General features: G+C 42.9%; 1 protein-coding gene across 1 annotated transcript in view; it reads right to left on the reverse strand.

The window, feature by feature from the left end:
- LOC119021196 (guanine nucleotide-binding protein G(i) subunit alpha-2) overlaps nt 1-27,799 on the reverse strand; it is a 41,734-nt gene that overhangs the window by 2,486 nt on the left and 11,449 nt on the right. The window contains exons 2-7 of the mRNA XM_037101286.1: nt 11,215-11,257; nt 9,488-9,629; nt 5,519-5,679; nt 2,808-2,936; nt 739-868; nt 158-311 (exon numbers count right to left, since the gene is read on the reverse strand). Coding sequence (XP_036957181.1) covers nt 158-311; nt 739-868; nt 2,808-2,936; nt 5,519-5,679; nt 9,488-9,629; nt 11,215-11,257 — 759 coding nt within the window. The remainder of the gene's footprint in view (nt 1-157; nt 312-738; nt 869-2,807; nt 2,937-5,518; nt 5,680-9,487; nt 9,630-11,214; nt 11,258-27,799) is intronic.

Genomic DNA, 27,799 nt, shown 5'->3' on the forward strand with positions numbered 1-27,799 from the left:
TAAGTGCTTTGTAGTGACTTATAAAAGACTCAGAAAGCTGTTAATATGGATGGTAAGTTGGATAATATGTGGACCCGAGCATAAAGGTTTATCTTGACGTTAACTCTTACAACACTGCTCTCAGGCGCAGTACAGCCCCTGCTATTCCACTGTGTACCTGCATATTCTGGGTAGCAGATGGTGAGGGGGCTGCGGGTGATCTTCTCCTCGAAGAGATCCTTCTTGTTGAGGAAGAGGATGATGGAGGTCTCAGTGAACCACTTGTTGTTGCAGATGGAGTCGAAAAGCTTCATGCTCTCATGCATCCGGTTCTGAAGGAGAGGCGAAATTGTTCGCGGCTTATTGGCACATCAACACACCGGAGCAGCCACCAGGGGAAGGTGTTGCTTAATATTTAAAGTGTAGAGGAATAGCCAGCACAGAAAAGCCTTCCTCAGAGCCTCTTTTGGCCAAGTCTCTCTTGAGCACTCGCTTTAAATTCATAAGGAGTTACAGAAATTAGGGTCAAATGGTTGAACTCACTTGAAAAATTAGCTTTGATTATATAATTACGCTCCATTGGTTATACTGTTAAGGGCTCACTATTATGAAGCTGTAACACGCGTAACCTGTACTGTCTTACAATCTAAACTACGTCAATGTGAAAATGAGCCATAGAGAGGATTTATGAAGCTCCTAAAGTTATATCATCCGTGCAGACTGAGACACACTCCGCGGACGGGGGATTTTGTTCCTTACCATCTCCTCATCCTCGGCCAGCACCAGGTCATAAGCGCTCAGTGCGACGCAGAAAATAATGGCTGTGACTCCTTCGAAACAGTGGATCCACTTCTTCCTCTCCGAGCGCTGGCCTCCCACATCGAACATTCTGCAGAGGGGATGAAGCAAAAGGAGATACAGCACATTGTGTGTGAGTGTGTGTGTGTGTGCGCACTAGTGGGTGTAAGGAGGTCACAGTGAAAGACAGTAAGGTGAAGCTGAGAAGTTGAAACACGACAAAGGAGAGGACATTTCAGGAAGAAAGACGCTGAAGAGGGGAGGAAAGGGAAGGTTAGGGTGATATTCCATCCCTGGATGCTAAATTAAGTTTTCATGAGGCTGCTTTGAGAATAAAAGGCAGGCAGGCCGCTGCATTCAGAGCAAAGCACTGTGATCGAAGCTTTTATAGGTGTGAGTGAAACCCTGCAGACAGCAGAAGCATTACCAGTCATCCACATCTGGAACAGCCAACATACGTCCACAAGACAGAAAAGTGATTTGAGATTTCACCAGGAGACGAACCATTTTGACAAACCTAAATTAAGCCGTTGTCAAAAGATGACATTTCTCCATATCTAAAGTATTTCCTGTTCCGTACTTATCATGGCAATCGGGGCAGAATTGCAAAAACGTGACTTTCTTCTTATCGATCTCCTTCATGTATTATTCAGGCCAAATATTGAGGCTGTGACAGAAGGTAAATATCAGAGAGAGTATCAAGAAACAAGTCACACCAGAGCCGTGTGGCTGCCGCTGCTTTTTATTTTTCCTTTTATCCAGATCTGTTTAGCTGCTTTACCAAGTGTGGGGTGTTTAATTCACTGATTGAGGTCTAAAAAGGACAAAACAACTTTGTAGAAAACAAGATGACACACAAATACACCCTTTGCATTTTTATATGACATAATTTGTATAATTATTATGGTTTTCCTTTAATGTATCTAGAATTACATTTAAGATATATGTAATACAATTTTAACTAGAAAATGTATTACACATGTAAGATTATATTATGTCTAAGATATCCACAGATTGTTTTACTAGTCAGAATTGAATTTTTGTGATATCAAAAACAGAATTTTCACCAGTCTAAATGGTGATGTATTGGTGAACTAGTAAAAATGACAGTAAAAAAAAACTACTACTAATTTAAAAAAATCAATTGCTACTATTCAACTGTACTGATTACATTTTAAAAGGGCTGCCGTGCCTGTACACTACACAGGATCTGCTTCAGTAGATATTTAAACACTTAATGTATCTACCATACATCTATTAAGAGATGTAGCTATACATCCATTACTATCCCACACATGAGTGCTCAGGCTGGGTCAGGCCATATTTTATGTAAGACCAACAGTGCTGTACTTTTCCACAGAGGACTACACTTGGATGTAAGCACTATGTAAAGCTGTGGTTTCACTGAGCGAGGCAGGATCTAATTCATTGACTCAGCTCGCAGTGCAATCGTGATAATTAAGCTTTTAATTGCTGGTATAATTTGGCGTCTGAGTAGCTGAGTTGCACATTTGCAGCCAGGAGGGTCAGGGTCGGAGCTATTACTGTTGAGGCCAAAAATAAGTCGAGCAATTTGTTTAGAGCAGGTGTGGAGGGGACCGGGGCGGTGGCGGCGCTGCTTACAGGGCCAAGCTCAGTGAAACTAGGCTCTTCTGAGGGGGACAGCGGCGTATTCTTCATGATTGTTCTGAGCTCTTGTGTGAAAAGGAAGACGAACTAACGAGTGGCAACCAAATGATAACACTGCAGGGACACATCTGAGATGAGTGAACACGAAGGGGGTCTCATTACCACTCAGGCTGTTTCAATATCACATACACCCTTCTCACTGTGGGTGAGCAGCCTGGACTCTCACACTGGTGCAAATGGCTAAACTGATTGTTTTGATGAAATGGGAAACGAGGAGGCAGATTACAGCGCATTCTTTTTTTCTTTCTCTTTTTTTTTTTCTTACAAATGCATACATTTTTGTCTCCAAACAATCTGACATCTATTAACACGTGTATGAGGTCAGCGCTGCGTAGCCTTACTTGAAGTGCAGCTCCTTGAAGGTGAAGTGAGTCTCCACAATGCCGGTGGTCTTGACCCGGGTCCGCAGCACGTCCTGCTGTGTGGGGATGTAATCTGCTTTAGCTATCCTCTCCAGGTCGTTCAGGTAGCTGAGGAAGAGAGAGAAGAGGGACAGGAGAGGGATTTCAACATGGTTTGCAACCTGCAAGAGGGAAACAAAAGCCCAACTAAAGGCTGTACATACACAGAGGCACATGGACAGACAGGTCGATGATACACTTGTGATGCATTTACGTCAGATGCAACCGCCTGACTTTAACCAAGCAGCTCTGAACTGTAATGAACTCTAGCAAATTTGGTGAACTTTCTGTGGAGTGAGTCATATTCTGCTGCATTCGATAATTGGCTGTTAAACTTAGCTTGATGGCTTTTTATTAGGCTGTCTAAGTGCCTTTTAAGGGATTATCCTAAGCTCTTGGGATAATTAAGTTATGACCAAAAGCGTTACGTAGGTTAGACTACAACACATTGGTGGTTATCCTGCCAGATGTCTGCTTGGGAGAAGTCAGCTCTCGTTTCATTTTTTTTAAAGTAGAAAATAAGCTGTAAAACAAATAACAAATCATTGACTTTAAATTTTATATGGTGGAGGGGAGCTGCAGATTCAGTTTTTTGATGCTTTGTTATTGTATTGCTGTCACATGTACAATAGGATGGCTCATGAGACTGGAGGGTGCTGTATGTTACCCACACATGTTACCCACACATGACATACTCTTGTCTTGACAGCAGAGCTGGATCAGGTGTCAAGAGTGTAAATAAAGTCTTTTCAAATCAATTTGGGATCTCAGGGCATCCAGAGTTTTGGATTACGTCAAGCAAGCTGTATGAAGCCATTCACCTTTTTTTTTTTTTTTTTTTTTTAATAGAGGTGTTTTTTCTGTTTTAAAACACGTCCCATCTACTTGCTGCCGTTTTGCAGTGAAGCTCCAGAAATGATTTGTGCGCTGCGAAACTGCAGCCGGTTTCCCTTTGACATGAGGGTGAGCAGACAATGACTGAAATGTCATTTTTGGCTGAACTTATCCTTTAATATTCATTCACTCATCCTTTATCTGTAGCCGCTTATCCCTTTGCGGGGTCGTGGGGGAGCTGGGGCCGATCCCAGCTGACGTCGGGGGAGCGGCGCAATATGCTGAGGTTAAACATTATCTGTTGCTCAGCTCATGTCCTCGTCTGCCGCTGCAAATGTGCTGCTTCTTCCCAGGTTGTGATTTATCCGTCTCGGTTCAGCCGGTATTACATCTCCGGCAATAGATACATGTAATACCTGGGGTAAGGCTCTGAATCTAATGCAGTTACTGGGAGCACATTTTTTTTATTATCACTCCGATCTCTGCCTCGCTTTGCTTTGCTTTGCTTTATGCTCGTGAGGAGTGAGATGAGGTCAGAGCACGGGTGCCAAACATTGACACTGCACATTCCCCGTATGGCTGAGCAAAACGTCCTGTGAGACCACTGAGGGATAACCACTACACCTACTACTACTATGTAGGGGGGATTTCTGTGGCAACACGCACATTCTTAAATGATTTAATCCACTTACAAGTTAGTGAAAAGATCATTTGCAGATCAATCTTTAAAGACGATTTGCCTCTGTAAATAAATAAGGTAATGGGGACGCAGTTGCCTGAAAAACGGTGTTGAAAAGATGCGGAAATGACGAAATTAGCAGTCAGCTTTCTCCATTCACAGCTCTTGTCCTTCACTCCCTCTCTGCCTTTACCGCTTTTCTGTGTTTTCTGACAGACTGTTGGTCAGTAGGGGAGGGTGGAAGCATCTTCAGCATGTTAGACACAACCTGGCCCCCCTCGTAAAACAAGTATTACATCACCGTCCAAGGCCAGCTGGGAGCTTTGGTGGCACGGCCAACCTACGCTTCACGCACAGGGAGAGAGAGATATAACCGGCGTTTCAGTTCATGCGTGCCACGTCCACAGATTCACAGTAATCAACGAACCTACAAAATGTGGCAGTGGATAAAAACGCGATAAACACCTGTGTCATCACTGCAGCCATGAAAGAGTTAACCTCCCCGACTTTTATATAACACCTCCACAATAATAACCAACTTGGGGGATTTATTATCACAGCTATCAATTCTCATTGTTTACTTGGAGGATAATTTTTCCTTGAAGTAAACAATGACTCTCATTTTTTCACCCCTCCGAGGAAAGCTACCCTGCGCGCCGCTTTGTCAGGTTACAATATTAAAGAATCAAACGCAGGCAGGGAGAAATAATGACTAAATGGAAGTTATTGGACTATCTTTCCAGTCTCTATCGCTCCCTGGAGAGGTTAGAGACAGGTTTTCTCACTGCAGAGAGAGGCTGAGAGGACTGCACCATTAGATCCATCACATCACCTCTAATGGTAGGAATATTTAACAGCCCTTCATATGACATCGGCTTAAAAAACGATTCGGCACAACTATAAACCTAATAGAAACCAACCTAAACTCGTCCCCACCGTCGGCTTCTTTATAATCTTTTGAAAAAAGAATACTGAAATGCAGGTTTTCAACTGCAAAGTCATTTTCTAAGGTAAGTAACAAACAGGCACTTAGGGTGAGAAAAGAGCACATTCTGTTATTTCAGAAATAAAAGCATAAACATGCACTCGGCTCCCAAGTGGCACCACAGTGTGAAATGACACATGACTTCGCACTCACTATGCAGCGGAGTCGTTGAGCTGGTACTCTCGCGACCGCGTGAAGCAGCTCTGTATGCCGCTGTCGCCCCACAGTCGCCTGATCACGTTGGCCAGGTCGTCGGGAAGGATGCCCTGCTCCTCGGCAGCTGCAGACAGGGCGAAGAGCTGCTGGGCATCGTCCTGCAGGGGGCGATACGGACACAGGACAGGACTGTTGAGAAGGAGAGCGTCACCGGCAAAACATACATGAGAACCGTTATGCTTCATGCGTAGATTTGTGTATGGAGGAGGATGGATCTCTTTAAGCTTACCCTACTACAATACTTACACGCCCATACTGAATGAGACCTAGTTTATGACAATCCCTTCACAAGGATCAGCCGACACTTAATAACCTTCTCACAACTTTTGGATTCATAATGTTGAATGAATGAAGTCCTGAGGGGGGGTGGCGTGTCTCTGAACTAGTGCCGAGGAAGCAAAGGTTATGTTATGATAGTGGCAATATAATGTGATGATGATATCACCGAAACCTATGATAAGCTGATGCCAGCCAATCTGTGCCGAGCACGACTCAGATGTGTGAGATATGTCGGTGTGACTCAGGGAACAGAGCTTTGATTTCCTGCTGCTTGTCTCCCTGCCGGGTGATTCTCTCAGTTCTCCATCTTCCTGTTGGCACGTAATCAACATTTCTTCCCTTGGCTTAATTTGCAATGATTAGTGATATGATAAGATACAAAAAAAGCCTCAATTAGTCCTCGCTCTTCCTTCCTTTTTTTTCATAGTAGTGGCTCTGCAGGAGAGGCTCTTTCTGTGCACAAGGATTCTGATCATGCATGAAGTCATCATTAAAATGACAGACTGATGTACAATGAATATTACATTTCATTACAATTAGGGCTGGAAACGCTGTTTTACTGTTGTGTGTGAGTGTTGGTCACATTTGATGCTTCTGTTTCAACCTACTTCACTATCAGGCAGCGGCAACATCTGCGCTCCTCTTGTGGGTTTCTTTAGAAATGTAATGATTTTCTTCAGCCGATTGATGTTTTTTTTTTTTTCTTAAATCTTTTTCTTGGTGAACAATTATTCATCCTGTGGAAGAAAACAGCTCATTTCCCATGTTTGAAACAAACAAATTATCTTATTGTTGTTTTTAATGTGTTTCACTCGACTGACATTTCGTTGCAGTGGCTACAACGGGTGAGTTTCTGCACCAGCAATGACAGAGAGATGTTGTTTTGTTTTTTTCTTTTAATTCAGCTGCCGGATAATAAGGGATTCATACAGTGAATCTCTGTGAATGTGAATTTGTTTGAACTCTGCCTGAAAATTAAACAGCAAATAGCCTAGACGCTGTGTGAGTGTTTTGAATTTGTGCCTGTGTGTGCGCGTGCGTGCACACATGCAAAATCTGTGTTTGTGTGTATGTGTATGTGTATGTGTATGCGTGCGTGTGTGTGTGTGCATTTCTACAGTGCTGCCGTGTGCAAGTATGGGCAGGCTAGCACACTAATTGCTAGTGTGGGAGTGTGTGAGAGTATCGTCACGTACATGCAGCCATTTGACAGATCGGGCAGCGGGGTGGGGGGAGAGTCTGCCCACCCCGCTCTAATGACCACAGCAGAGTCCTCAATCCTTCCATTACGGCTTCAGTTACACATGCTGGCTTCACTGTACAATCAAGCCCACTCCTCCACAGAAGAGAGTTGGGCTGCTGCTCGACCTCACTGACAGACTGTTCGCAGGCTGATAAGTGCTCAGAGGTTGGAGCTCTGCCTGCAGCCGTGAATTCTTCTTGAGGATGGTGTGTCTGTGCGTGTGTCCTTACTGTGTGTGTTTTAATGAATGCGCCGGTGAGGTCCTGCAAATGAGTCTTAATTAGGCCTGAGGCTGATGATTAATTTCATTCTTGATTCGTCAAATTGAGTTTTGGAATGATAGATTGAGCATTTAAAGGTGCAATATGTAAGAACTGGCCACCCATACTTGAAAACAAACAGGGGCAGCATGTCACCAGTGTCACCGCTAACTGCTGCTAAATGTTACTGCTGTTAGATAGTAGGCTCAGTTATCTGAGCAGCTAGCGGTCCGGACCATGGGCACAATACCAATACACTGACGTCAAACTGTTCTTCACATTCTGTTGATAATTTTAGCAATATTCTTTATTTTGTTTTCACCTTAAACTCTTAAATATTGCGCCTTTAATCTATCAAATGTAAAAATTAAAGTTTTCTGTTTTTTCAGTTTTATAAGATGGAACTGTTATGGACAGATCAAAGATTTCTGGGACAGGGATCTCTCCAGATCTAAGTCCCAGGTGTTCAGAAGCTGTCGGGTGCACCTGTGACGTTCTCCCTCAGCTGGCTGCACTCAGTGAGCTGGGAGATGATATAAGGTGGCTGCAGTTCACCTGCTCAGTTGGTTGCGTGTGTTCAGGGAGTTGGCACTGTCTGCTGGCTCTCTGCATTTTTTTTTCTTTTTGCGTGACAATCTGAGTTAAGTGTGTTTGAGAGTCCTTTCTTTTGACCAGTTTCTATGCATTTTGTTTGCCCCCCCGATCTCCCACTACACCTTTGGTTTTTGGGTCCAGTGTTTTTTCTTTGATCATTTTGATAGAATCAGCAAGTGGCGGCGGGTTTTATGCCCTTCTGTGATTTGTGCTGTGCTTTGTTAGATTCCCAACCTGCGACCCCTGTCCTTCAGGTTTTGTTTTCTGGGGAAACATTCACAGTAGTCTACTGATTCATTGCATTTTTTCAAAATGATCTTCACTTTTTTTTTCCTTTTACTCATCAAGGAGGTTATGTTTTCACCCGTGTCCATTTTGATAGTATGTTGGTTTTGTCAGCAGGATTACACAAAAAACACTCAACTGATTTTTGTGGAGGAACTTGGGTGGAGGATGGGTCTCAGCCCAGTATCAACCAATGTTATCTGTCATGTTAGTTGACACGAAATGGAAAAACAATAATAACAATAAAACTATATGCCTCGCAGTTGCTTAAAAAACAGAAATCAGATGATTGTGTGCACCCTGTGAGGACCTTCCTTCACTGGTGGTAGCCTTCAAATCAAGGAATCAATTTGTGTCGTTGCTGAGACTGTAGAAAGCACAAGGCAAACTAAATGTGCTGTTAAAATGTGTCCTGCCAGCACTTTTGAATAAATCCAATTCCCGTAACAGCCCCTTGTGGTCTGTCTGCTGCTGCAGCAGCTGATGGTATGACTTATTCTACCTCCAGCCTCTTCTCTGTCTATTACAACTTTGCGGAGCGAAAAGAACAAAGATGGAGGAGGAAAAGTCAAGGACCGTTTCACTGGTGTTGACTGAACAAGAACTGCAAGGAAGCATGATTTGAGAAACAAGCCTGTTTTCCCAGATGCATCCCAGCTTTGTGAGCTATTTTCTAGAATACTGATAAGCGATGGAATAAAACATTTGTTTCAGAGATAATGGGCTCTGCTTGCAACCGTCTTCTTCTTCTTCTTTTTCACTATTATTCTGAGACTGAAAAAAAACGTGAAAGGGACATAGTGGGCTGCAGTAACAAAGAGAAACTCTTGGGATTTCAGTTCTGGGCAAGCATCAGTCTTGAGGACTAGACCAGATATACAACTGCAAGATGCTGTCGATGGAACAGGCTTTGTTTTGTTGTGGCCCGAGGGCACGTCCTGATCTGATGTGATCTGTCCACAGTCGGGAAGGCCGACCGAAATCTGCAATCTCACACAATGATGGTGCAGTTTAGTCTGCTCGGCTCTCACTCTATCAAAACCAACTACTTACACACATTGGTTTTTATTTGCAGCCTATTTGCCTTTCTAGGTTTTCTTGGTCTTGGGCAGGAAAGTAGTCGTTTGTGCTTCGTGGTCGACCGATGCTCATGGAATGGATTTTTAGAAACATATGTAATGATGTATACAGAAATGCCAGGTTATAACAAATACATTGTGTTTTCGAGTGTTGCCTGTGTCTTACCACTCTGGAGGGGTTGCTGTAGTCTATCTTGAGACTGGCCATGGCTTTAACAATGGCCATAATAGACTGGATGGTATTACTGTAAACCACTGCTCGGTACTGCTTACACTCGTCTTCAGAGTAGCCGTCTTCATGTATGATCCTGAGAATGGCAAAAAAAAATAAAAAACATGCAGCCCTTATTAAAATGTACATTGACGGATCGGTTACAGTCAGGCTTGCTGTAAACACCCATCTTTCATGTGTTCGTTATTTCTTCAATATGGACTATAAATGTAATCCTTTAAACCCGGATAAACAGATTTTCTTTCAAAATGATTCACCATGTTCGCTGCCTTTGTCTGTGTGCCACTTAATCCTGGTTTTCTCAGCCTTTTTTTCGGCTAAAAAAGACACAGATGAAAGAGGAAGGACTGAACCAAAACAGTCAAGTAACACATTTGGGTGTCAAAAGGCAAAACACTTTCAAGCTGAAGAGCAGCTTTTTCTTTTGTCTAAGCACAGCCGCCACCTTTTCTACCAAAAAAGCCTCACAGACGTCATGTCAGCATGCTGTGTAGGATGATGTGCAGCAGTGCGGCTAACAAACAGTGAAACGGCCTCAACTCTGCAGCATCCAGTTGATGCAGTATCCCGACTTCACCTCTTGTACTAGTATTACTCTGAACCATGGGCGCACGGGGATTAAGTGTCCGTGCGTGCACAAGCGTGCATCCTAACTCCAGATGCAATCATCCGGGCGCCATCTGAATGCAGAGGGAAGCGCGGAGCGAGCACACTGAGATGACCCTACATTAATTCTCAAGTAAAACCCCTTTTAACAGCGTGTTGGTGCTGATGGTAACGAACGGCAGCAATTAAGCAAATAAGGAGTGGCCTAATATTTATGCCATTCACCAGCACAGGTGCTTTTCCCAAACTTTCTCTGTTGTAATGGTGCGCTCACACAGGACACATCGATTTGTAATGTTACATAACGGCCTAATGTTGTGACTGCTTCTTTCTTGAGGGCTGATTCACTTCTATGCGTGCACGTGTTAATAACCTGGCTTCAGAAAGCGACAGACTGTTCCTGCTCCAAGCTCATAAAAAATGGATTCAATTCCTGGCTAGCCCAGAGGAATGTGAATAATTAAGCCATTTAGGGTCCTGTGTGCGTGTGTGTGTGTGTGTGTGTGTGTGTGTGTGTGTGTGTGTGTGTGTGTGTGTGTGTGTGTGTGTGTCTGTGCGCTCTGATTGGTGCAGAGGCACGACAATATCCTCTTTTACTGCTCATTCCTCTTGTGCTGTGAACGGTAAAAGACAATAACAAACAGGAGAGGAGACAAACCACATGGAAGGAAGAAAATGTTTTACATGGCTTCTGCAAACTATTGAGCTCTAACCTCTGATTATGCGGCCGGTGCCTGGTCAATGTCTGAGCCAAATGCGCAAGATAATAAAAGTGAGCCATGACAACTTTAGACAAGGAAAAACAGAACAGAACACAAGCTGACACATTAATTGTTCTTGTTTTGTGTTCGTTTATGTAACCAGTCTTATCATCTTTTCATCAAGAGGCCATTTTATGATGAGTTTGTTGTGTCATGTCAGCCTGTGGTCAGATTCCCCTCCTGCTTGGCTCCGGCTCTGGCAAGTTCAACAATGGAAACTCTCATTTTGAGGTGCAGAGTCCATCTTTGGTTAAAACAAATAGGAGCAAGATAAAGATTGCTTTTGAAACTTACTTCATCTGCTTTACAATGGTGCTCTTCCCGGACTCCCCGGCACCTGTTGGAACATTAAAAAAGATACAAAGAGTTACAAAGGAAACTCAAGCTGTTGTCTTTGTTAGTGGAATGAAGCGGAACTTTGGCTACGGCTGTTCTGGCTTTGAAAACATGAGCGACCCCGCGACGACCCACAGCTAACATCACATCGTGTCCTCTGGGTTGTCTGCTTTTGTTTGTGTTTCCATTTTTGAGGACATGATGTACAGACATTCATAAAGACAACCTCTGTTCATTGTTCAATGTTGTGTTTATTTTGCACCTTAAAATGAAGAGGGGTGCACGGAAACAAGATTTAAAAGAGCTTTTGCATGTTCGAATCTATAAAGAACACATTGCATGTGGTTTTCAAAGCTTATAGATGGTATACACAGATTGTTCACTCTCCGGGCTGCCATTTGTTTCTACTGACTTCAGTAAGTTGTGAAAATCAACTTGCAGACACTTAAGGTAGGAAATCAATCACTGTGAACTGTTCACAACCTCCAGCTCTGTCAAAGTTATCATCTTATGGCAAAGCAGTTGTAAGCTTGGACCAACTACATCAGAACAGCTAACTAAAGACTTGGCTGCCAAACAGCAAGCTTTTAAATGCAGATAACGGGCAAATTCAAAAAATCCAATTCACTTAATTTGGCTTTGATTTTCTACAAACAAAAAGCGGCTCAGTAATGTCCTAAAAGTCCATGTTCACAGCTCAGCAAACTAGCAATCACAGATGTAAACAACATAGGATTTTAAAAAGGGTTTTATGTAGGAGGAAAGCCATTCAACAAGTTAGAGGTGTAATATATGAGCTGGTCACCTGTTGAATTCATGCTCAAGATGAAGTAACCAGTAACCACTGCTACCTGCAGCTGACACTAGCTAGTTAGCTCAGTCTGGACTGTGAACTTGGAGCAACAGTGGGATTGTTGGTGTTAAATCTAGCGAGGGAGCTGAAGCGCGGGAAGGGCTGGGGCTAGCTGGCTAGCATGCAAACCTCAGCACATGTCTCTGAATAACAATACATAAACGTCACCATATCAAAAATGTTATTTCTTCACATTCTGACAACATTTTTACGTTCCTTATTGACTGTTTTTAACTAAAATTCTTACAAATCGCACCTTTTTAATATGACCTCATGGATACATCCACGCACACTTTATGAAAATGTAACTTTATCTGCCACAGGGTGCCTTAATTTCTTTTAAAAATTTTCTGAAAAAAAATTATCTATGGTCAGTACTCTAAAACCACTAGCGTGGGTTGCTAACTGTACAGAAAAATACCCACTTAACACCTCAATGCCAAGAAAAGTTCTGTGGATTAAGGAAAAAAAAAGAAGAAGAATTAAGGATCCATTAAAAATTTAACATTAAGAGCATTAGCACTGATCCACCACAAAAGATGTCTGTGCGATACAGTGGAGACGTCGTCATCCACGCAATGACGTAACCGTTGTTATCTCGATGAAACGAATAAGCCTGAGTCTCTGGCACGTCCCTTGTGCTTTCAGGACCGTGCCACCTGACCCGGCCCTGCCAACTAACATTAGCCCAGCTCGAGGCTGAGGGAGCAAGTGGGACCCGCGGCTCTGCCCCCTCATGCTGTCAACACTCATCATGTCCGCGCACATCCAGCACTTTTCCGAGAGAGACGGGGACAAACACAGGGCAGAGGGAGGGGTGTAAAAGCAATGTCTGTCTCATGATGATTTGCCGCTAGACAGGCTGGAAGGCAGAAAGGTAGCTGGCTCGGTCTCCAGATAATACACGTCTCAACAACCCAGCCTCAAAAAAACAAGATTTTCTTTTTCTTTTAGTTTAGTTCCTTTCGTGTTGGAGTATCATACCTGGGTGAGCCCTTAAGTAGAATCTTTTTAAATCTCACCTAAACCTAATCAAGATTAAATTATGTAACTGGGCTGCTGCTTCTATTATTCGCCATCCTTAAACTGGGAACAGAGTATGTCATCACAAGGTTTATGAAGTCTCTTCTGTTAGAATGCCCTCAACCTGGATACATACAGTTTCCTTTTAAAAGATAAACCATGACCACACAACGTAAATACAGCATCATCTTGTTAAATGACAAAAGGTGGTTGGTAGAAAGTGGAATGCTGGTCTCTCTGTGGACACACACATGCCTGAAGGTCACCTTCCTGACTCCAGAATTAAACTCGTCCATTAATATTTCAGGTTTCCCAAAGGGAGCTGAGCAGCAGTGCAAAAAAAGAAGAGAGGACCCTCGCACTTCACACTCAAGGTGTTTTTTCAGAGAAACAAGCAGTGTTGTTGTGCTGCTTCAGGGGGAAACTTTGGAGTTGACTTGGCTTTTTACATTATCGTGTCATCTTATCGCAGCAGCCAACGGGGGAGTAAACACTGCTTTATAAACATTATTTCATAATTTATCTTCAGGGCAGAAATGACCATGAATCAAGATCAAAATAAAGGGAATTATCTTTCTTTCTCTGTGTTATAATGAAAAACATAGCAAAAGTTTAGAATGTACAAGTTGTGGCTGTGTGGTTGGTGCTGAACCAGACACATTCTGATCCACAGAGGCCCGACCTCACAACCCACAGGACTTTAAGGACTCGCTGGTGATGTCCTGGTGCCAGACACTACACAACACCACACAGGTCCTGTGTCCAAGTCTCAGTGGTAGGTGTGTCAAGATTATCCATATTCATGACTCAATAACACTTTTCGATTTAAATGTTTGATTTTCTAATTTAGCACTGACGACACTTTTGTTGTATCTGTAAAGATCAACAAGTCATTCGTTTTATACCGATATCTGTCATTTACATTTCGCCCATACTTGAATTTGATGAGTGAGGCCAGTTTTTGATTTAGAGCAAAAATGGTAACACCCCTCCTTGATGGTTCGGATCGATGTCCAATCATTGGTGGTATCCTGGAGGTTGGAAGTCAGAGCCTAGACTGACGTTATAACCGGGTTGACCCGGGCGTCCGATTGCAATAAGTTGGAATACCAGATCTAGCCAGGAGATTGTTGGCTTGTTAGGTTATTGTTATTGTTACAATACATAGTGATCAAAAATACATTTTGCTCATATAAACACAGAAGCAACGTGTCCAGAGATGGAAGCCAGACAGAACTGTTTGTAAGACTTGGGATTGTATTTTGACATCAGGGTTGGTGAGCTTAGTCCGACTTCAGGGGCGTTCTAGTTAAAAGTGCCGACTTAGAAGACTTTTGACTTTGAATAGAATGTTCAGTGACCTCCATCGACTGTACTTGTTCCAATACGTAACACATGGATGCTCGATCAAATTGGGACCTCCAAGCCAGGTCATTGCCTTGAGCTTGCTGTCCAGTTACTCATGAGCAGTTTTGCATTGTGGCAGGGCACATTTTCTTGTTGTTGGCGGTGTGGCCCTGCTATCAGAGAGGGTATGCACCCAGAGGTGGGGTACTTGGTCTGCAAAGGTGTTTGGCTGGTTGGTGTGCGTGAAGTGGCATCAACCAAAAGTTTCCCAACAGAACACTGCATTGTAACAAGACGATCCACTCACTTCACCTGTTAGTCCTCATAATCTGTTGGCTGATCTGTGTAAATTCATGATTTTTAAGGTGTGTACCTCTAACACAGGACACTACATACTCCTGCAAATAACAAGCTGAATGATAGTGAGACAGCGATGCCCTGAACACATTGGATGGATCTGTTTCAAGTCTAAAAGTCGGTAAACAGCATCACTTATTAAATATTTCATGGTAACAAACAAGCAGGATGTGAGTTTATACCGATGGGACGCCAACAAACTTCTGTCTCATTGTTAATTCACAAACAAACACCGAAGACAGTTGCCGCACTAACCATGGGGTACAAAGAGCTACTGTACAGGACTAATAAACTGCCTCTGAGCAGGATATTAACCGTTTTATCTACCCAGCAGAGAACATAAACACAATATTGCAAAAAGATTCAGCTCGAGTATTTTGGACAAATCTGCAGAATATTCCAAACAGATGTATCCAGCGTCGATGAAGCCCTTTGCGTCCACAGAGTTGGAGCAGCAATGAGGACTGATTAGTAACACAAAGATCCCTCTGTGTGCTGTGCTGGCAGAGAGGACAAGCTCTTTCTTTTTTAGTGTTGTTACAACAGACCCAGAATCACTCTCCGGCAATGAGAAGACAACGGCAGCCCCTCTCTCTGCAACCCCAAATATTCACAGCTCTTCTGAGCTGGTTTTTCGGCGAGAACACAACAGTCGGAACATGATTTGCATCCCGTGGGTCAAGAAGCATCTCTCTTACTATATTTCAATACCCTCAAAGGCCCACTCACATCAATGACAACTTGGCCACAGTCTCAGTTAAGCGCTGCCGATGACACAAAGTCTCCATTCATAGACTGAGAGGATATCTCGATCTTGGCAAACACACAAACATCCACACATAATCTCACGGCAGATAAGGTCAGCCACATGTAAACCAGCCTCATCAATCTGAGCTACAAACAAGCGTGGAGCATTGGGCGTTGATTCACTGATGAGTAAATTGAAAGGAAATTCATAGCCACAGTCTTGACATTTGAGCACTTGTTCGGGTTATCTATCAGGCAAACACCGTGATGAATCTTTTCTGCTTCAAGCTCCTCAAGACTGTCTCTAAATTGAAACATTTTTGTGGCATGGCTTCATGATTCTTCGGAAAGTTTTATTGTTGAACTATAATAGATCGTGTCTCTGTTACATATCCTTGTCACAATTTCACAACCTTATTTGAGGGATAGCTGCAAAAGATATGTGTATATTAGGGGGTGTCATGATTCTCCAAGTCCTCGATTCAATACAATTTTCAATTCTAAGTTCGCGCTTTGATTCGATTCGATTTTTAATTCCAAATGAAGACGGGAGAGTAGTTTGTATTACAGGTGTCGGTTTAACAGATAAATCTATCTATTTTGTGGTGCCTGCGGAGATGTCCTGCTGTTGTTAACGTAACTCACTGGAAATCCAAAATACCTCCACACCGGCAACTGTGACTTAATTTTGGTCACCCTTAGTGTATATTGGCCAATATATTGAAATTTTGGCTTCTACTGACACCGGCCCCAAAAATCCAGCAACAGTCTGGCTCTAGTAGAAACCTGGAGGTAAGCAGATTAGCACGCAAGGCTTACCCTTACACCCTCTGATGACGACATTTGCCTCACACGAGCCCTGCACACTCACAGATGTGGAAAGTAGAATCCCTGCCTGTGAGTGCAGTGAGATGGGAGTCAGCCTGTCCAAGCTGTGAGAAAAGAAATGCAGAAAGTAGAGCAAAAAAAGGATCGGCGACACCTGACTTGATCTGACATGATCTGTATTTGATCCATGGGCTTTAATTATGAGCTTGAGGCCAATGTCTCAGAATAGCTGGGTGCAACAGGGAGGAGGCAAAAGCTGCTGGTGGCGTAGCTCACAGGGTACAGATTCCCTCTGGAAAAGCTGACACAGTAGCCCTTGTACCACCCTGTATGTGTGGAGATACTGAGCAGAGGCATACCAGCATCTATCTGTCTGTAATTAATCACAGTATAGAACAGAAAGAGATGGAGGTCGGTGGCAAGAGGAGAAGGCATTCTTATAGGAGAAACTGGCAGTGAAGGTGGAAAAACATAGTGAAAATAAGCAAGAGATGGAAGGGGGGGGCGATGATGATGCAGAGAAACTGGGCATGTGTGAGAGGACGGAGCATCAGGGGTGCTGGTAAAGAGAAAAAGTAGTGGGATGAGGACTAACGAGAGTGCTGGATAAATTCATGAATATTCACAGCAGGTTCTCTGCCAAATTTGCTGAAAAATTCAGAGTTCACCTGCAAGTACAGCAACTGCAAGTGAAATGAAAAGCGAGAACGGTACTGGAGGCTGAGTACGTCACTTTTACAGAGTATTTTACAGCACAAGGGCTACTGAAAGGCATTAGAAGTTCATTAGCAGTCACTCACTTTTCTTTTAAAACTGTAAATCCAGTCTGATCCTAGTGTAAGAAAATATAAAGACTGGGTGGGACATTTTGGAAGGACTGTTAAAGTATTCAGCCCTTGATGATCATTCTACAGAGAGGAAAATATGTCAAGCTCTCATGCAGCCATTTTACAAGTATCTGTGCATTTAGAGTATCGCTGACTTGTTTTGATGGCGTTGTCTTTACGATCAGTCCTGAACAGCAAACATGGATCATAAAATGTCCTATGTCTGTGTGCGTACACACACACACTAACACACAAGCAGCACAGATTTATTCCACACGAGAAGTGAGAGTGCTGGATCAGCAGCGGTGTGAAGCCAAACTGCCTCAATTTCCCCTTGGCAGTCTGGCGGTAACATGATTTAGTCTACTGCAGCCGTGCTAGCTGTGTGAGGCTAAATGCTAACATCAGCATGTTGACAGGATCACAACGAACATGCTAACATGCTGCTGTGGTGCAGGTATAACGTTTTAGCATATTGGCACACAGATGTTTGCTACTCAGCACTTACAAAGGGGAAATTCTACACATTTTACACATAAAGAGTGTTCACGGCCCTGCTGGGAAAACCAGGATAGACCAGCACCAAAACACAACATATGCTGGTTTTTGTGCTGGTCTATGCTGGTCTATTTCCAGCAGCATAGGTCTGCATACGTTCAAAAAGTAGTATAAAACCTTTTGCGGCTCCAGAGGATGCTGTATGTAATCTGATGTGGTCACATTGCATTGTGAATAATGTAGGGGCCGGGTTTTGAAAAACAGTCAATATTGAAACAGCAGAACCAGAGCCACCGCTTTTTTCCGCTATGCGTTCTTCTTTCTTTTCAAAACCTGGTGCCTACATTACCCACAATGCATCTTGAATGACATAACTGGAGTTAATTCATCAGATTACTTATAGTTTACTCTCGAGCCACAAAAGACAGGCTTGATATCACTATTTCACATAAATGTCCCCCAAGACCTGTGAACACACTTATAATGTGAGTTAACCCTTTAACCAAGTACAGCTGAGGCTGATGGGAATTGTGTTGCTTCACAGATATTTGGTTTACATGGTAGACAATTCATCCTGTGTATAGAAGTCATGAAAGTCTGTACTAAATCTCTTGGCCTATCATCTAAAAGTTGTTGGAACCTTTCAAGGGACAAAAATATCCACCTTGTGGTGGCGCTCGAGGAAAACTCAAGAATTTATTGTCTTAGACTCACGACTGTGTGCCAATCCATTTAGTAAATGTTGAAACATTTCACTGGATAAAATAAATAATTTACCTGCTAATGTTGTTTGTTGAGAACAAACGCTTAATTGCTCAGGGAGCCACGAATGTTTGTAAGAAACTAAATCAATGGCGGTCCAACAAACAGTTGTTGAGATGTATTAGTCTAAACTAAATTGATGGACTAATTTAGCGATACCACCATCCCCCCCCCACAGCCATGCGGCTAGCGACAAATCTCCAAACCTGCTCTTTGGATAACTTACTGCAGCTGAAGAGAAACAACTCGGCAGAGGGTTTTTTAAGGAACAAACACACAAACAAACAGGCAACGTCTTAAATCAATTCTTCTATTTTAATACAATATCACAGCTTCCTTGGGAGGCCTGCAGTCACAAGTACCGTGTTTTCACATCTCTGTATCACACAGCCCACTGCCATTGCCTTTCTTCTGCGGGGACATGAACACATCCAAGCATATGCCAGCGTCATAGGCCATCTATTGTCTAAGTGACTGCCACGGGAGAGTGACTCACTGGCCTGGCTGTGACACGATTCCTCCTTTGCTCTCATGCCCGGCCGAGCCCCACCCCCCCCACCCCTCCGTGTCACGACTGTTCCCATGCGACCAGCTTTTACAGCCACTTAAAGGTTAACCTCCACTGGGCATTGATGACACCAAACGGAATACAAAGCAATGATGCCGCTGCTATTTAAAGTGCTGTCGCTGTGTTCTGATGGAGCTGACTGAAACAAGCAAACGTGACGTTATTTCATGAGACATGTCCAGCATTTAGAGTTCTGCCAACATCACATCATTTGTGAGTACAGTTTTATTCCTGTCCCGTTGATGCTCAGTAGCATTAGTCAAATCCGAATCCAGTATTGAATGTCATTTTGCCATTGATTGAGTGTGCAAATAACAATATATTCAAGAACAAAGATTGGCACTTGAGGGTTTTTCATCATTTTTCGACCTTTTACCGTCTCTTTCTTTTCTTTTTTGTAGAAATGTTATCGATTTGAAGCTAAACTTTGATTGGCCATTGTAAACCCAGACTAATGTGTAGCTTCTCTGAAAACAGTGATGGTCGCAGTCCTCACATTCACAACCAACAGACGCCACACCCCTGTTCCCCATCCCACCACATTCTTTTTACACAAATGTTGATTTGTCTCTGTTTCCACCTTCAGAACAGCAATTTCCATCTTTGTACCTTACTAGAGAACAGTGAGGCAGAAACAATGTGGCGGCATTGCTCTATTCAGTTTGACTCGGCACATCAGCCCAGCGCGGCAGGGATTTGCCTTTCCATTACATGACGGACATGCTCGTCCCGAGTAGTGGCTGGTAAACACTCCTTCTCGCTGAAGCAATATTGAAAAATGACATGAACAAAGCTCCATTAATTCTGTGGCAAATGCATTACGTTTTTTAAATCATTTAGTTATTTAAAAGCTTTTATTATGATGGAGGAAAATCAGGAAATCCTGCTTTCACAAGGGACATTGAGGAGAGACTAAACTAAAAACACCTTTCCCTCAGATGTCCTTCACAGACATGAGTGGAGTCTGACAACACAGACTGGTTTGATGGCGAGAAGTGGGTCGTCACAGGTTGGTCGAGGTCCTAAATTGCACCGCGGCCCCCTTGAAGGCGCGGTGGGGGGCGTGTTTTGGATCCGAGGTCCGAGCTTGGCTCAACTTGTTAAAACAAAACTGGAATGGCGGTGGAAAACTTCGAATCGATGATGACCACTGGTGGGGCAAAACATTTTACATTCTACCTGAAGGTGAAGCCAGTTGGAGAGCCACATTGATCAGGCTTGGCTACGGGGCATGTTAGTGTGTGTGCAAGTTAATCCAAGACACTAAGTAGACCTGTTTTTTTAATCTTTATTTTACAAAGCAGCTGGTTCTAGTCCATTGCTCTCAGTAAGAAGGCTGTTATTTACAGCTTCCTCTTCCCTCTACCTAGCCTGAAATCAAGCCTTTCTCCGTCCTCCTTTTATTGACCTGCAGATAGCGGCAGCCTTTGAATTATTTCATGCAGCTTCGGGCTGCCAGAAGGGAACAAACACCTAGTTTAGCTTGCTGTATCACAACACCCAGGCTACACACAGGTGTTTCAGGCAGCCAGGCAGCCAGGCAGCCGCATCCCTCCCAACCCCCTCCTATTCAAAAACCCTTTTCACATGCAGAAATGGAAAGCGATAGAGGAATTTTACATGGTTGGATACGGTACAGTATGTTATCGCCTGGAGTGGAAAAGTAGGTCATCAGCCTCACAGGGAGCAGTGGAGCGTCACTGCATTGCTCTGCAGTACCACAGTCTGAATGTACAGCCTGTACATGTTCACACTGTTTAATCCTGTGTTCTGTATGCTCACAAGCAGTACTGGCACATTTATGTGACCTGGATGCTTAATATATATTCTGCATTTCTACGTTCAAAACCGCCAATGAGGATCCCAAAGCCACTGCGTTATTCTTGAAAAATAAATAAATAAAAATAAATGCAGCACATCGAGCTGAACATTATGTTTCAGACGCCGAAGACGCAAAAGAAAGTGTCAGAAAACACCGCTTTGTGTGTCGTTTAGCTCATGCTGGATTCACCTCTGCGGCTACAGAGCGTACCACTGACGGCAAAGCACATGAAAAAGAAACATGTTTTAAAATGGCTTGTGTCGTCAGTCGGGGGGAACAAGAGGATCGGGGGAAACAACAGAGAGACAAGTGGAAATTCATTCTGATGCATGAAAATCAACAACAGCACACAGTGAGAGCAGCAGACAAACACGAGAGAGGCTGTGGCATGACATGAAGATATGTTTGCAGTGCGATCAATCAGTGCTGCCTGAGGAAGAGCGCCGAGCTTCTGAGAGGAGCAGACACACTTCAATACTTCCTTTTTAACGAAGCGGGCGTTTCTTCACTCCTAATCCATTCAGACCTCAGTGCATCCTTCAGCACCACCAACCATACTGTTTTAAATGAGTGCTCATGAGCAGTGGGTGGGTGTCGGCGGCACTGCTCTCAACTGCTTCATGCCTTTCCATCACAACCTTCTCGGTCACTCTTAGCAACTCATATCCTCCTCCTCAGCAAATGCCACACATGTCGTGCCATGGGCACCATTATTTGTCCACTCCGTTTCTTCTCTACATGCTCCCCCATGGCGGGCTAAAACACAAAATGCTCAATTTTTCACTGCTAAGCCAAGCGATGCCTGACTGCGTGTCCTCTTAAAAGCCAATGATCCAGCTACTCTTGACATTTTAAGAGTGACTTCATAATGTGCATGCTGGGTGCCTGAAAATTGATTACCTCCCAGTAACATCAAGTCTGAAGTAATGCTTTTGCCCTTTTCTATAGCACAGAGGCAACAGTCTGGTTCCAACTTTGGAGCATTCATTCTTATATAATTCACATCCTTAGCTTGTACGGGAATGGAACAGTCAACACCTCACTGATCCAATTTCATCCGTGCTGCACTTATTCCTCCTCAGGTCTACAATCGCTGGTAAGATTAAATTCAATGAGGCTCTATGTAAGAATGTGTAGCTATTTACACACTACATCACTGTGTCACATATTTGCATGATTTATGCTTTGAGGCTATTTTGGCATGTCAGCTTTAATTCAGCACATCTGCCCTGCTGTTGTTAGACAGGCAGGCTCAGGTGTGTGTGAGTTGACCAATCAGAGCAGACTGGGTATTCAGGGAGGAGGGCCTTAAAGAGACAGCGTTTCAGACAGAGGGGGAATACAGAGCTGCAGCACTGGACAGTATGAGAAAACTGATGTGTTTTTTTTGTAAATCTATTCTAGTACTAACCCCCCAAAAATGGTGAACCTGCTGCTGTCTCCTTTAAGTTATCTTACGCTGCTGGACTATGGATTTCTTCTCTGACTTTTCATGACTGTTCACCTTGCATGCCCTCTAGTTCCTCAGTTCCTCTCTCATTAGCTAAAATTAGTTTAGAAATGTCTGGTAACATAAACAACCAGCTTCAAGGACAATATGGAGCTCTTTTAAGCTCTGATGAAGGTGTAACGTCCGGCTAAGCACTACTCCCTAGCAGTTCCTAGCATTCGTTGGCGATTCCAGAGTGACACGGCGAAACTCCAACAGGTCACCACAGAAACAAACTCACATCAGCGAGCCTTGCTACACTTCATCGGTACACCTGGTGCACTTTCAGCTGAGCTTTCAACATCTTATGCTCCCATGCTTGCACGTAATGGTAAAAAATGACTCTGCTTCGGGTCCTCTTGTTGTCTGCCAGTCCAGTAAGATTTTGTTTGGACCATTAGCTCCGAGGGAAAATATGTGGCTCTTATTGGCTTACTAGATGTTTGGCAGAGGCATTAGCTTCAATGTCGAGTATTTTTTATCCAGCCTTGAGACTCCTTTCAAGGTATTTTTTAAAAAATATGTTCATGTAACTTATCCATTATGATACTTATAAGTTTCAGTCCCAATACTTCAGACATGCTTTGAGGAGCAGAGACATAATAAGCTTACTTAAAAAAAAGTCAAACTTCTCAAAGGCTAAACACAAGCTGCCATATAAAGAAATGTTACAATACACTGTATCATTTTAAATAGAGACCAAACATAAGTAAACAAGTAAGCACGTGACGGTTTGTTAAACATTTGGTTTGTAGATTCAAGTTTCCTGTTGTTATGATTTAAGGCCAAATTAATGTGCATTTCCAAATATAAGGTGGTGTGGTGTTGGAAAGCTTTAAAAATGTCTCATCATCTGCTACTTTCATAGCCTGTAACAACCGTCGGCTCCCTGTGATGAAGCACAGGTAAATCCCTCAGGTAAGACCAAGCATACGCTGGAGTGAAAAAAAAACAGTGAGCCGCAGAGATAATTTGACATGGAATTAGTTAGAGGCAGATCTACTTGGAAAGCTTTCTGACACTGATCTGGTCATTATCTAAATCCTTGGCTCAGACAACAGAGGCAGGGAGCAAAATGTTTAGCTCTTCAAGAGAAGCTTGTGCACAAATTGACACTCACTCAGCCTCGTTCATTTTAGCCTCGCCGAGCCCCGTCCTTTTAGCTCTGGGTGTGCCCCTCACTCTGGGCACCACCGGGCATGAGGAACAGAATCTGATTGTTTTCTTGTTTATTTTTTCTTTAATAAAACGCTTTTGTACACATACGTAGCTCAATTATATTTTTCATTGGAGGCATTAATTAGGTTACAGGGTAAACACAGACATTTCCAGGATAGCACACTCAGTTTTTTTTTGCATTTCATTTTAAAGTTGTTTAAAATCACCCAGGTCATTTAGAACACAATCAACATGTACTCAGTCTTGCCAGAGCCCCTATCAATTACACTAATCAAGTGAATGCATATCGATTGCCAATGACACTTGACATGCGGAAGCATGCTGAAACGGAAAAACAGTTTTTTCTGCACAGTTCAGTACCCTATTGAGGAGTAGGCATAAAATATCTAAATGAGATATTTTAGTGTTGGTTCAAAACAAGGAAATGGTGGATATCTGAGCCACTGGTCAGGAGGTTTTTAAATAAATCAAAATATGTAAAGGAGACATATTATGCTAATTTCCAGGTTCATAATTTCATTTTGGGTTACTGCTAAAAGAAGTTTACATCCTTCAGTGCTCAAAAAACTGTTTTCTTAGATTGTCCAGTGCTGCAGCCCTTTGTCCCCTTTCATCTCTGAAATTATGTTTTAGCTCCTGTCTCTTTAAGGCCCCTCCTCTCGAATGCCCAGTCTGTTCTGAATGGTCAGCTCACACATGCCTGAGCCATCACTGCTAACAACAACAGAGCAGATATGCTATATCAATTCTTACATGCCAAACAAGCTGCAATAGGCATACACTATGCAAATCCTTGACTCCGTGAGACGGTATGATGTCTCAAAGTCACAAAAATGTTTGCGGGACCACTTTTGAGGCATTTCATGAGCAGGGTTTTCTGTAGGAGACAGGAGCTTTTGTTGGTTTAGACTTTGACCTTTTTTAACTTTCAATATCTTTTACACATAAATATGTATAAGACACGGAAGGAGCGGAATTAACTGAAAAGGCACAATGGGTTTCCTTCAATGTGGCGTAGTTGCCAGTTAGAGGAGGTTATACCAAGATATTAATATCCCTCCTTAGACCACAGACAAAACAGATAGAAGTCAGTCTAGACTAAAGCATCTGGTATACACAGTATGTCATACTATAAATAACAGGAAATCCAGAGAGCACTGACACATATATCTTCTTCTCCTCCTCCTCTTTCGTCTCTTCCTCTCTTTCAATCAGGCTCCCTTCTGATGGACCACAGGCCCCTGGGACCATCTACCTATTCCAGGCTCCTGCTGCCTTGAAATACTGATGGATCTGGATTGTCACACCCTGAGCTCTGCTGGATCATTGCTCTCCTCTGTTTCACTATCTCTTCATATCTATATTTCTGTAAATCTTGATTCTTCTCTCTGTCTTTTAGTAATTATCGTGTGTGGCCTGCCCTCTTCCAGGTCACCAGGGTGGACAGGAGGTCCTGTGGCTTGGGCACCGCTTGGTGATGCCTCGTCCTGATCAGTCGTTTCCTGGATCCTGGATTTATATCAGACATTCTGTTAATGTAACTTGTAAACTGTGATTCTTTGCTCTTTTCTGTACATGCGACATCTGTTGCATGTCTGTCTGTCCTGGAAGAGGGATCCCTCCTCTGTGGCTCTTCCTAAGGTTTCTTCCATCGTTTTTTTACCCTGTTAAAAGGGTCATTTTTTTCCATCAACACGGCAAGTTTTTCCTCACTCAAATCCAGGGTCTAAGGACAGAGGATGTCGTTCACTGTACAGATTGTAAAGCCCACTGACTCAATGTGATTGTGATTTTGGGCTATATAAATAAATTTGATTTAATATATATTTTGAACTATAAAATGTCTCGCTCAGCTCATCTCAGTCACAATTACTGATTAAAAAGAAACCTCATTAAAATGCCAATATGACATCACGGTATGGTTTACTCTTTAGCGCACACTGTCTCCAGTACTGGTTGGTGAGTGTGGTCAGATGTATCATTCATGCAATATGTGCAGTTGCAATCACAGGAAATGTATCTAATGTATTCAGTACACAACAGATGCCGCCTACTGCCCCCCCCAAAAAAAGCCCAGACAACTGTCAAATTAAGCTTAAAGGAAGGATAACTTGTGTTCAGGGATAGAAGCGTGAAAATTAGATCCATGCCTCAGCAAGAAACCACAGATGCATTTTGTCTTCCTCTGTCAGCATCAAAAGCTCACTCTCTCTTCACACAGTCTCCCTTACAGGATGTGTCTCCAACAGAAACACGGGCCTTGTCTGTATGAGATACAAATACTTCCAATGTACCGTAAATCCATGTATTCTGGCAGCAATAATCAAGAGTAATTCAGCCCCTTTTAAAATTTGGCTGAGACTGGTTGCTCCCTGTGTGGAAACAGAAGCTTCCCACGTGTTGGTCTCCCGTTCCCAATCAATGACTTATTAGGAGATTAAAATGTAACAAAAACAGCTAGGAAACTAAAGCCTGTATGAAATACAGACTTTATGCTGAAGTGTAGTTCCCTGCCCTCTTCTCTTCTCTCCACTGATCAATCCACTGTTCCTGGACAGCAATACCTCATGTAACAGAGCAGAACAGCTGGTGTTTGCCTGGCAGTCACACTGCTTACTGTCTCACCTCCGTATGTTTCTGGATACCGTCATGTCAGCTTACTCTATGCACACACACATCAGAAAGCAGATGAGACATCAGGCGTGTTGAGCAGTTGCTGCAGTGCTAAAAGGAGCCCATATAACCATCCCGCATCCTGTTGGCACACCAAAGTGTCAGTGGAACATTTGAAAAAACAGCAGCTGTGCTTACGTTTGTATATGCAGAGACCACATGCAGAAGTTATATACCTGTCAGGGAACAAAAAGTCTTAAAAATGGCTATCTTGTAATGCATGATTTAAAATTTCAATAAAGGTGAGTTTTAAAAAACAGGAGATTTACAAAACCTGTATCCCCTGTTCTTGTCATTTCCCATTGTTCCCGTGTGACCATGATATTACTGTGTGCTGGAAGCTGGTACTGTGACTCAAAATGGGCTATTTTGCCACTTTCAGCTGGAAAACATCTCCACATGTTGGTAAATGGAGGTCAGGACTGGCAGCGAAATGAGGGGTGGCCTTGCATGTGCATGCACTGGATTAGTTGCCATGGTTACACCACGGCATTGCCTCACCAAAACTAAATTGCGAGCATCAAAACATTTACACGTTTGCGTGGGCTGAAAGTAGAAAAAAAACAGTGCGGACTCATTCAGTAACAGCTTCGTCTGTGCTCTGTTCTTAACCTCAGCTTGTTGTGTTTGTGAACTTGAAGTGAACAGTGGAGCGATAAAGACAGAGACTGAGAAGACCAAGTTCATCTTCTTGTTGTTGTCAGCTTCACTTGTAATGGTCATTTATTTTTTGTTGCCCAATGACTTATGACGACTTCTTATTCAAGGCTGTCACACTCACAAAACAGCTTAAAGGTCTCTTCATGCGGGAACTTAGTGTGCTTACAAAATTGATGAGCATGACTCAGACTCTTGAATATCCAGGCAGACTAAATAAGTATCCAGTAAAAGCAGTGCATAATGGAATATGCAGAACTACTCGACACAATAAAATGTTAGTGTCAGTGAGACTCCATTACTGTTTCAGTGATATTTTTTTCTCCTGATTAATGGATTATCTAAATGTAAATGTCAAATTTGAAAGCAAAATGCAATTGATTTTTTAAGAGTATTATCATAAATGTTGCTTTATTTTAAAGTGACAGTAAAGGTTTCAATCTGCATCTGTTGATCAGTAAAAAATAACACAAGAAATGACTACCTAAACCTTAAATTCATACTTTGAAGTAACCTCTGACTGCTGCGATCTACTGTTGCCATTAGCTAGTTAGCTTAGTTAGCTGTGCAGCTTGTGGTCCGTACTGCAAGTTCGCTCTTGACTTGGAAAAGACAGCCTAGCTGGTTAGCATGCTAACTTCTGTAGACACAATACATGGACGTCACAGCATCGACTCGTTATTTTAAGCAAACTTTTTTTTTCAACAACAACTTTTACACATTGGCTTAGCACAAAGACAGAAAACAAGGGGAAACAGGTCGTCTGGCTCTGTCAGATGAGCAAATTCAAGGCTATCAGCACCTCTATAGCTTGCTAATTAACTTAATTAATCTAGTTTGTTTAACAGAAGCAAAGAAAACAACAACAACAAAAGAGTAGTTTTAGCCACTTCCCCCCTAATTCCAGTCTTTA

The sequence above is a fragment of the Acanthopagrus latus genome, chromosome 6 (assembly GCF_904848185.1).
Source record: "Acanthopagrus latus isolate v.2019 chromosome 6, fAcaLat1.1, whole genome shotgun sequence".
Taxonomy (NCBI): Eukaryota; Metazoa; Chordata; class Actinopteri; order Spariformes; family Sparidae; genus Acanthopagrus; species Acanthopagrus latus.